This window comes from Lemur catta, chromosome 8 (assembly GCF_020740605.2).
Source record: "Lemur catta isolate mLemCat1 chromosome 8, mLemCat1.pri, whole genome shotgun sequence".
Taxonomy (NCBI): Eukaryota; Metazoa; Chordata; class Mammalia; order Primates; family Lemuridae; genus Lemur; species Lemur catta.
The window spans coordinates 57,903,760-57,915,964 of record NC_059135.1 but is presented as its reverse complement, the minus strand read 5'-3'; the positions used below and the strand labels follow the sequence as shown (position 1 = coordinate 57,915,964).

At 34.9% G+C, this 12,205-nt stretch overlaps 1 protein-coding gene across 2 annotated transcripts in view; it reads left to right on the top strand.

Annotated features, from left to right (window-relative positions):
* Window positions 1–8,119, top strand: part of XIRP2 (xin actin binding repeat containing 2) — a 68,510-nt gene extending 60,391 nt beyond the window's left edge. Inside the window, exons 7-8 of one of the 2 annotated variants that reach the window (XM_045558924.1) lie at window positions 503–636; window positions 6,236–8,119. In XM_045558924.1, the coding sequence (XP_045414880.1) occupies window positions 503–636; window positions 6,236–7,742 (1,641 nt within the window). In that variant the 3' untranslated portion in view covers window positions 7,743–8,119. Of the gene's footprint in view, window positions 1–502; window positions 637–6,235 lie in introns of those variants that run through there. The other variant, XM_045558923.1, reaches the window with a different exon arrangement.
* The last annotated feature ends 4,086 nt before the right edge of the window (window positions 8,120–12,205 follow it).

The window sequence follows — 12,205 nt, the reverse complement described above, 5'->3', positions numbered from 1 at the left end:
CATCAAGAAAGTATTTAAACAGGTTGAATGTGTTTGACTTAAAAAGATATATATACATTTTGTAAAGATCTATCCAGAATGGTTTAAAAAAATTAAAACTGTAGGCCAAGTTAGGTTTAAATCTTTATATACATGGAAAGTTCAGCTATCTAGAATGATAAGTTCTCTCAGGGTTCTCCATGGCTGAGTTTGCTATACATATTGTTTAATATATTAAAGTTAATGAACATATTTGACTCATGTATATTTTCTTAAATAATAAAATTCTACTTGTATAATGTATAAATAGTATAGGCACTAGGGTAATGTTGATCATCCTAGCTGAGCCTTAAAACTGACAAGGGGATAGCCCACGCGCAGAGACTTAATATAAGGACAATAGTTTAAGAGTTTTCCGCTTTAACTGCATGGCCGGTTAATATGTGGTTCTATTGTTTTGTTATGTGTTTACAGTGTGATTGAAAATAACACTACATAAACCTTTGTGAATTTTTATTTTTAGAAACTGCTGCTTCAAGACAAGGAAATATGTATACTTTGTCAAAAGACAGTTTATCCAATGGAGTGCCTAGTAGCAGACAAGCAGAGTTTTCATAAGTCCTGCTTCCGATGCCACCACTGTAACAGTAAACTAAGGTAAAGTGTTTTGTGGTCTGTGACACAAATATTCAAAGAGCCTGCAATATATGTATAACATCATGTCTCTAGGAAGGTACAGATTTTTCCAGATCTTATTGCTGCCCTCGGTTAACACAACCTCATGTGGAAATCACATGGATAAGAAAAATCAAGAGATAGTGTACAAATCAGGATTTTTAAGTTAGTACTTTAACAGCTAGACTTAGATCAGGAGTCAGCAAACTTTTTCTATAAAGGACCAAATAATAGGCTTTGAGGGCCATACTGCCTGTGTCACTCACTATTCAATTTCCACTAGGATACAAGATCAGCCACAGATGACTAAACAAATGAGAATGGCTGTAAATGAATCATCTTGGCTGTGTTCCAATAAAACTTCATATACCAAAACAGGTGGTGCATCAGAATTTGCCTATATTCAAGCTAGACTATGGAATTTAGGATAATATCACTGACAGGTCTGGGAAAAACTCGTGTCTTTATTTATTTATTTATTTTGTCCAGAGAAATAGAAGCACGCTATACACACAGTTACAAACACTCTCATTTTCTAAAATTCTTGAAGTAAACACATTTAATGTGAATGTGACATTTGGTATGACTGTAGTCTGAGATGCTGAAATGGATTCCTTTTTCCTAAATCTAATGTGCATCTCTCAGACTATATTTTTCCTGACTTTAATTGACAATATCAAACACCTCTCATTGCAATATTCTTTTCCTTTGGTTTTCATGACAACACAGTATTTTGGTTTCTCCCAGTACTTTTTGGGTGCTCCTTCTCAGGCACCCGTGTGGGTGACTCTTTATCCATTACCGAGATGTTAGAGTCCCTCAGAGGAATTTATTCTTCCACTAGCCCAGGTCTCTCCTCTGTGCATAAGATGCTTATATCTTAATGTCTAGTTTATTTCTCCAATGAGACTTCTCCATAAGTACAGTAAACTCAATATGCCCCATTTTCTTCTCTCTACCAAAATTCCTTCTTCCATGATACAGTCTGTATGCCACTGTCTAGTAAATGACATTAACATTAACTCAATGACCAAAACCAAAAGTTATCTGTAGCTCTTTCCTGTCTTTCATTCCCTATATCCAAGCCATCACCATGTTTTGTAATTTCTGCCCCATAAATATCTCTTCAGCTATACACTTTTCTCCATTTTCATAGCAAGTATCATCTCTCACCTGAACTAATGCCTTTCTAACTGGTTGATCTCCCTACCTCCAGTATTTCTTACCACCACCACCACCAACAGTCTGCCCCAATGCTGTGCTCCATTATGTAATGAGAATGATCTCTCTAAAATGCAGTCGCTGTTTAAAACATATAATGGCTTCCCTTATTTAAAAGAAAAAAATCATCTAACATGGCAGCATGAATTTAAAGGCAATTCAGGATCTGGTCCCTGCTCCTCTCTCAACACTCTTGCCATTCCTACTCCTTCCCATTTCTATGTAACTTTGCATGCAAACTGAACTTTAAGTTCTTCAAAAGCATTATTTTCCTCTCTCACATCTAGCTGGTCCCAAATGTTATCCCCACTCCTTAGAAGTTTCCCATGCTCCTCCACCAGCTCTCTACCATGCTAATGTCCATTCATTCTTCAGACCTCGACTGAAACTGTATCTTCCAAGAAACTTGCTTTGAATCCCGGGTATGGGTCAGGTGTGCTTCCCATATGCTCACATAGCATCCTCTGTGCTTGCCCCACATCTAATACATTCTGATGTAATTGTCCCCAATATAGGCATTGTCTTAAGGTTCTCCTTGCCAACACCTAGTAAAAGCTGACATGTAAGAAGAACTCAAAAATATGAATGACATAATTTTAAAATTATATATTTTATCAAAACAGACATAAAAAATCAAACAAGCCAAATGCATGGCTCGATAAATTATTATAAACACTTTGTATCCACTACAAGGTAAAGAAATATAACTTTGCCAGCCACTTTAGAAGTCCCTTTCACGTACCTCCATCCTACACAACCCACTATTTCTCTCCCACGATGAAATGGTATCCTTTTCAATGATCACTCTCTTACATTTTTATTGTTTTGTTATCCAAATGTACCTTCCTTAACACTATACTTTAGTCTTGTCCATTTTTTAAAAAACTTCAATATGTCTGGTAAGTCTTCTTTAATCTATAGGTTTCCCCTCCATTTCTTTCATTCCTTTCAGTGTATTTGTGAAGAACCCAGATGTTTGAGCTGTAGAGATTTCCACAGTCTGGACCTGCTTATAGCTCACTCATAATGCAGTTCAACATGCACTTTTGTCCCCTGCATTTCCTACAAGTTGTCAGCTGGACCAAGGTCCAGATTTGATACTTTTCGCAAGAATATAGATAGTGTTACCAACAGTATAAGTAAGCACATAATGTCTGGTTGTCTCTCATTTTGTGAACATAGCAAATATTGAGGCTGAATACCTATATCCATTCATAGATGTCTGCAAAATATTGATATTCTAATTCTGTTATTTCTTTTTCATTTATTAGTTAGAATATTTTTATAAGAAAATGCTTCCTTTCGTCTACTATTTGGTTATACAATGTGGTCGATTGAGGAAAGAATACATTCACAATGTTTTAGCCTTTATTTACCAACTTTGCCAACATATTTGTTATTTATTTAACAGCATAATAGAATTGTTCCTTATTATTCCCTCTGGGTAACCAATTTCCTATTAAAAATAATATCTTTACAGACTCGTGGATTTATATACATTTAACTAGTTTCAATCAAATATGATTATCATTATTGCAGCTCAGATTTCCCTGTCCCTGGCCAGTGAGCACCTCTTCAAGTTGTCTCCTGAGTCCTATGATATGACACTAGTCTTTGAAAACTTTCTCATTATTTGATAGGACCAGATGTTTCAGGCCATCTTATACATTTTCTGCCCCAGATCTAGAATCAGTCATTTCTCTAAGCCCTGGTTTCTTTTAGTAAGAAGTGATATGTCTAACATAACAATCTTGATTTTTTTCCTACTGGGTTGGCCATTATTTCTAAGCTTTAGTGGAAAGAGCTAGTAAATCTTTGCATGTAAAGAAAAAAATATGCTATATATTCATAGTGATATTTCCAAGTCAAATTCAAAACTGCATTGCTTCTACTTAGCCATTGTTTTACTACATCTGTATCTCCTTTCGTCCATTTTAAGACCTCTGGTCCTCAAAGACAAAGGAGATAATAGAATTAGGATAGACCATATTCATTTGTACAACAGTCTTGGAATAACAAAACTATTAGCACCACTAATTCGATTATCAAAACATTAAAAAAATTACATTTGCTCTCCTCATTCCCATGGCCCATTTTTTATAATGTTGTGCTGTATCTTCAGTTTCAGATCATACAGCCACTAGCCACTATGTACCATATCATCTTCCTCTTTGCCCTGATTCCATCTTAGTTTACAGGTTGTAAGATATTAATGGCCACCGCCAATCATTACGTTGATGTTTCTGCAGTCATTCTGTTTATTAAAGCTTAGTTTTTAGTAGATTCTATAGAAAAAGCTCATGGAAACTGTAGTCCCTGAGTTCTTACATACTGATAACAATTTGTTTGTGACCTTTATAGTAGAAAGTAGGTGTTTCTGAAATTAAACGCTTGGCTTAACCTTTTTTTCATTGAGTATCTTAAATGCATAATTTTATTTTCTTCTGGCATAAAATGTTGGAATAGTCTGATAATGATCTAATTTTCTTTTCCTTATAAGATATACACGTTTTTAAAAGATACGTAAGGATTTTTTCTTCTTTTTATTGTTATTTAAAGTCCAGTAATTTTACTAGATTAGTTCTTAGCATTTGTCATTCTGGATCAATGATGTTAATTATTCAGTGTGCTCTTTCAATATATTGTTGCATATTTCTTTATGTCAAGAAAGTTTCTTTTAATTATAGCTTTTTAATATTTAACCTGTTTCATTACTGTAGTTTTCTTCCTCAGGAACTCCCATCATCCATACCTTGGATATTTTTGCCTATCATTAATATTTGTCTCTTTCCAATTCCTTTTATCTTTATTTCTTTTGATTGTTTAAAATTTTATCTTTTTATTCTTTTCTTTCTCTTTTTAAGTCACTTTTATTGTGTTTATTTGCTCTTGTGCTTTTAGTTTAGTTTTTATTGCTGAGATTCTTTTTCTTTATTTCTATTTTTTTTCCCTGATTTCCGGCACCTCATTTATAAGTTTTTGAAATTCTGATTCATGTTGTTTTTTCAGATCTTTTATTATGTTCTAAATGTATTTTAGCTCATTTTGAAATAGTTGGTTAAATATTTGGTATTTTTTAAGGTATATTTTTCTGGCATGTTTTCATTATCTGCAGGGATAACACCCATTATTCTTCTATTTTCTTATAATAACTGTATAAGATTTTACGTTGGTACATTTGTGTTGCTCATTTTTACATAAAATTAGTTTTCCAAAATCTCAGAAGGATGAAAATTCGAGATGACCTTTCTAATTGCATAGCGCTACCGCTTCTAGTTTTCACACACTGTTCAAAAAGATAAGGCCGCTTTATTTCTGGGACTTCCTGACTTGGTTCCTCTCCCCTATGTTGGTCAGTACCTTCTTTTTCACTTCTGTTGTCATTACCTGATCAATTTTGATCCCACTCATATTTTTTTCTCAGTTTGGGGTTTTGTTCTAAGAGGGAACCCCACTGGGTCAGTTTTGAGGGTTCAGCCTATCTAGTCTCTTAGTCTTTCTTACCACAGGTCCCTTGTGCTCACTGGCTATGGGAGAGGACAAAACTTCTCCCAGTTTCAGCCACCATTGTCTGATTGGCATTTGATACTTTCCAAAAAATATTGGCTGGTTATGTTGTGGTCTCATATTTTCAGGTCCGTCAGGCACCTTCCTTGCTCCCTCTGCTCTCACCCATACAGGCGATACTACCATGCTGGGCTTGTGCCTGTTGGGGGTTCGTCCCTACCGCACTGTATTTTGACATCAGTGAGGCTACCTGGTTGCTTAGTTTTCTTATAAATGTTACCCATGAGTTTGAAGTTTCACTATCTAATTGATCTATCTGTTTTTATGCATAGATGAAAAGATATTCAAAATCTATGCTGCTGCCTCTGACTAAATTTGATTTTAATTTTAACAGGCACACTATTTGTTGATCTCCCTAAAGAGGTCAGATAAGCAATTGCATGGCAAGCTTTCCAATTCATTCAAAATCCAGCTAACCAGGAAGTTCGCATAATTGATTTGTGTGTGTGTGCTATTCAGGATTTATTAAAAATTGCAACCTGTCATATAAATCATTTAATTAGCACAGGTTTAGTTAGTCTTATCATTCTACACCATTTATAACTACATGTGCATTACACTCTAATGCCTATTATACCAATACCTGACTTACATTATGAAATTATAAACACAGCAAGACAGATATCATGTGGGTGACTGTTATCTAACAGGAATATTCAGTTAATAGGGTCATTCCTATTGCTACTAAGTTAAGTTAATTTAGTTTATAACTCATTATTGAAATAATCAATCCCCTAATTCCCTGTGAATTTACAGTAAATAAACAAAATGCTAAATGTTTTTTTTTTGGCAGTTTGGGAAATTATGCATCACTTCATGGACAAATATATTGTAAACCTCACTTTAGACAACTTTTCAAATCTAAAGGAAATTATGATGAAGGTTTTGGACACAAACGACATAAAGATCGATGGAATTGCAAAAACCAAAGCAACTCGGTGGACTTTGTTCCCAATGAAGAGCAACATCTGTGTAAAAACACTGTAGCAAACACCCTCATACTTGGTGATCTTAATAAACGTTTAGATGCTGGTAACAATGAAAGGCAAAGGGATGATTTGAGAAAATTAGGGGAAAGAGGAAAATTAAAAATTGTTTGGCCTCCTTCCAGGGAGATGCCTAAGAAAACCTTCCCCCTTGAGGATGAGCTCAAAATGGTTAAACCTAAATGGCCACCTGAAATGACAACCCCTACATCCCCTGAATTTAAAAGTGAATCACTGCTAGAACACATTAAAACTCTGGAAAATAAAGGACAGGAACAAGATCACCTTCCTTTCTTGCAACCATATCTGCAGTCCACCCATGTGTGTCAGAAAGAGGATGCTACAGGAATCAAAGAAATGAAAAAATATGAAGAAAACGAAGATGAAAAGAGGGAAGGAAATAAGAATGTGCAAGATAAGGTAAGTGAGGGTGAAGATACAAAGAATAAGAGAAAAAGTGAAATGGATCTTAACAACAACAACAATGTGGTTGTGCAGAGTGCTGACAAGGAGAAAAATGAAACAACTAATGAACCTGATGGTGCAGAAGTTTTACAGGTTAATAACACTGATGATGAGGTGGTGCCAGAAAATCATAAGGAGAATTTGAATAAGAATAATAATAACAATTATGTAGCAGTCTCATTTCTAAATAATTGCAGGCAGAAGACATCTATTTTAGAATTTCCTAAGCTATTGCCCCTGTCAAATGAAGCAAATGACACTGCAAATGAATATCAAATTGGAAAGTTAGAAAATGCCTCTAAAATCTCAGAGTTACTTGATATATTTGAATCTGAACAGACTTATTCAAGGAATGTTCTAGCTACAGCTCTCAAGAAACAGACTGGCAGAGCGGCTGCTGGCAGCCCTGTGCAGTCTGCTGTGAAACCAGGCCTCAACGGGGGCTTCATGGGAAAGGGGAGAAGTTCAATCGCCTCTTCTGATACAGATCTCTTAAACGTTAAAGGAAACCATTCAAATAACAAAAATTTACACTTTTTCTTTTCTAACACTGTGAAAATCACCGCTTTTTCCAAGAAAAATGAGAACATTTTTGAGTGTGATTTCACAGATTCTGTAGATCAAATAAAAAATGTGTCATGTTTGCATTTAAGCGAATTCGGAAAGGACATTAAACATTGGCCTGGTGAAACAATAGGAGTAGCCTGCAGGAACGGAAACACAAGTTCTGAGGCTCCAAGCCGTGAATGTGCAGCTAAGCCTTCATTTCCCAGAGTGGAGGTCCAGTCTGAACAACTCACTGTGGAAGAGCAGATTAAAAGAAATAGGTGCTACAGTGACACTGAGTGACACATCTCTGGCCACCTGCAGTCCATACTCAGGCACTGAGAGATAATGATGTCGTGAAATAAAACTTTATGGATTTTGATAACTTTTTGTTGAACTTATTGTAAACATAATGTTCAGAAATCTCATGTCTATCACAATGGGATATTTCTTGTATTACACTTTGTCATTTTTTCATAATTTATTTAAATTTAATTTTGTTCTGAATGAAAAGAAGAGATGAAACAACATGGCTAGGTTTTCCTGTCAAATAGCACTTTATATCACTCTGTTTTCTTGTGTAACAGCATGGGTATACTGCTGATATTTATTGCAATTCTTATACCTTCTCTATAATTTTGCTGAAATAAAATTGAATCACCTGGGGTGCAACAAAAATACTTCTGTAAACTTTTTCCACATATGTATTGTCATTCTAAGTAGATATCTTTTTTATGATTTAAGAACTATTTGTCTTGGGGCAAGTATTTTCTATACACACACAAAAATAATCCTGGAAAAAAATACTAAACTGAAGCCACAGTATTAATGGAAAATATAAAATTTTCATTCTCTTTTTAACCCTATATTTTAAAGATATGAGGGTTTTTATGGTTCTTTAAATGATTACCTTTATTAAACTACCATGGGATGTGTCTATCAACATTTAATGAAAAATGTCAATCTTCTTCCAGAATAATGTGCACATTATCTATCTACCTATCTCCAAATACAGTCTCTCAGAAATCAACTGAACTAGAAAGATTTTATAATTTACTTACATAAATTATGCACATTACATTTTATTGCTTACTCTATGCAAATGATAAATATAATAGTCATATCACCACAGTTTTTCAGGTTTTCTTATTATTGTATTTCATAAATATTAAGTTTTCCTGTTACAAAAACATATTCTTTTGAAAATTTGGCTTCTGGATTTTCTGCTGATTTTGCCTTTCCTCAAATAAGCTTGGTGATTCTGAAAGAAAAAAATAACATGAATACAAATGGGTGGCTTTGCATAAATTTGGAATGTACATATATTCTCCTACATAAACACAAACCATTGACATTCTATAAATATAAAACCAAAATGCAGTGTTGGAAACTATTTGTTTTAGAAAGTATACCAAATTCCCTCCTGCTGGTGTGTTCCCAACAGATATCTAAGAACTACATTGTGTTAGTTCACTAGGGCTGCCAAAACAAAATACCACAGTCAGAGTGACTTACACAACAAAAATATATTTTCTCACAATTCTGGAAGCTGGCAGTACAAGGTCAAGGTGAAGGCAGGGTTGATTTCTCCTGAGACCTGTCTCCTTGGCTTGCTAATGGCCACCTTCTCTTTGTGGTCCTAATGTGATCTTTCCTCTGTGCACTCAAACCCCTGGTGTCTCTTCCTCTTTACATAAGGATGCCACTCCTTTCTGATTAGAGACCACCCATGTAACTTCATGTGACCTTAGTTTCCTTTCTAAAAGTCCTATCTCCAAATCCAGTCTCATTGGGGGTTAAGGGCTTCCACACACAAGTTTTGTGGGGACACAGTTCAGTTCATAACATAAATTTTTACACAACTGAGTACTATGAAAGTCTAGCAAACTGTGGGGCTACAACAGAAAATTTTTTCTTTAAATTAAATTATTACACTTTGCAATATTCTTCATGAATTCTTAATGACACAGCATTATTTCTAAAATCATTTATGCTAAGATAACACAAAAGTTTCCATAGATAAAAATGATGAAATCTCAATGACATAATATCTTAATGCATAGTTTCTTAAGTCAGTGATCCCTTTTTTAAAAAGTGGCCCTTGCTTTATAAAAATCCTCTCTTGTGACTCTGTCTATTTAATCTTGGTAGCCCTGTTCTCTGTCAATTATGGTAAAATGTAGGACTAAAATTAGCTAATGCCCATATCAGGAAAAACAATGAACATATTGATTTTTCTTCTGTTTACCTTTCATTTATTCAACAAATTATTTTTTGAAATCTTCTTAGAAAGAGTATTGTATCATAATTGTTGCCTGCATCACTTTTTTGAATGGCATGTAGGAGTTTGCAAAATTTCAAATATGCTTAAGAAATCCAAATACAGTTTTATTTAGCAGTAGGTTTACTCTAATTATGACAAAATTTTCCAGCTAAAGAGCAAGCTTTAGGAACTAAAATATAGTTAAACACACAAATCAAAAATTCACTAAGTTTTCTTATTGTTACGAGAAGTAAATTATTCTTCTAAGGCAGCCATAACAAAGTACCACAGGCTAAGTGACTAAAACAACAAGAATTTGTTTGCTCATGATTGTGTAGGCTAGAAAAGTCCAATACCAAAGTGTTGACAGGATTGGTTTCTTCTGAGGCTTCTTCACTCGGCTTGTAGATGGCCACCTTCTCCCTGTGTCTTCACATGGTCTTCAGTCTCTATGTGTCTGTGTTCACATTTCTTCTTCTGCTGACTCTACACATATTAGAATAGAGCCCACCCTAATGAGTTCATTTTACCTTAATTATTTCCTTAAAGACCCTGTGTCAAAAGACATCACATTCTGAGTTACTGTGGGTTAGGATTTCAACATGTTAATTTTGGAAGGACACAATTCAGCCCATAAGTAGTAGTAACCACATTTAATCTTTAAGGCTTAGTTTTAATTCATGGCTATTAATATTATTAAATAACTTCCCAATAATTTTTCACTTGAGACTTATATCACAGAAACTATATAATGTATAGACTTGTACTGTAAAAATTAATATTTCCATGCAAAAAATTCTCTTACAAAGGAATGAAATGGGCCCGTGATAGAACAAACACCATTCCAGAGGAGGCTGTGTGATGGCTGAGCTTGGCATATAAGGGGTTTGGCATTATTTATTTAAGATTGGGGCTCCCAACAAATCTTGTAAAAATGTTCTATTCCCCAGAAAATTGTGCTGAATTGTCTCCTTTTGCAGCTTCCACACAATCAATCCTTGTGACAGATTTGGGGCCCTGAGCAACACATTCTTTGTATTGGGACAATGGCTTTCCCACATTGCAGTAAAACTGAATAATGCAAACTTACCACCCATTCCCTAATGTGCAACCATTGTGTATGCATCTGGCATATTCCCTCCCAAACTAACAATTTTCTACAAACATCTCTAGAGTAATTTCTAAAGGCACATTAATTTTTTAAGAAACTGAAAGATAGGGGAAAAAAATGCCTTCTCTGTGGTGTTTTGATAGTTACTGGTTACTGTCCAATTGAGTAGAAAAGTTTCCCCATTGCCAAGAAAATGAACTTACAGAAAAATAGAGACAGATGTTAAAGTAAAAGAGAAGTGCAATGCATTTTTTTTTCCTCTCTGGAAATGTTACTGAGAACCAAGGGTGATTTCCAAATCTCATGTAAAAGTTTTGAAATCTGCAGGTATTAACGATAATATGAAATCTTAGCAAAATCAAATTTAATGGAGATCAGAAATAAGCCACAGGTGTGATACTCATATTCAAAACAAGAGCCATGAAAACATATGAGAAGTGCTGAGAAGTACTGGGCCTCAATCCTCTAGAAATCAAGTCTACTAAAGACAGGAAATAATTTTTGGTAAATATAATCTAAAAGTAATTTAACCTCAACATCGATGAGGTCCTTTGAAAAAGCTAGTTTCAGCTACCTTGCAAGGTCCATTAACTGAGGATCTTCTTCCCCCATAATATTATGAGAAATTTTAAAACCTTAGATATTTATATGCAAATGAATGGTAAAACAAAAATAATAGTAGAATATCCACAGTGTGATCATTAGCCTTTAATATAGTACCTTTTATAGAAAATAAAATGGATGGACAATGGATAGAAAGCTGGACAAATAGACACTATGACATCACCTGATCAACAGCCATTCCACAAATATGTATGGAACCATTTGTGTGTGTCGGCAGGGTGATTAAGAAAAAAAGAAAAAATTATGGTATCTTTCATATAAAGCTCTCGGACTAGAAAGTGGCATTCAAAAAATAAAATAAAATAACTAATTACAGTTAATGCTTATGGATGTAGAAAACCCAGGAAGATGTATAATGACAGAGTTGTGTTCATTGGAAGACTGCGGAATTACAGTAAACAGGTGGAAAAGTGTTTTAGGTTTGAATGAACGGTCTTCATTTTGTCACAATTTACTTCGTTGTAATTATGTAGTTGTGGACTCTACGAGGCACAGCCAAGATTCCCCGTCAGAAAGGAAGGATTTACTTCCACAGATGCCAGGAGGGCTGCCCACAGAAGGCCCTTAACTGCCAGCTCCCTACCAGGATTGCTTTAGCTAGAAATAACTGCCTCTCCAGAGCGGACTGTATTCATTTTTTATCAATGGAAGGACAACTCGGCACAACTCTTAGGGATCACTCCAGCTCAAAACTCCTTGCAGGGTTGGCTGAGGCCTCCCTTGAGCCTGCATCTCAGCTCAACTTCTGTCTAATCCTGCTTTTTTCCA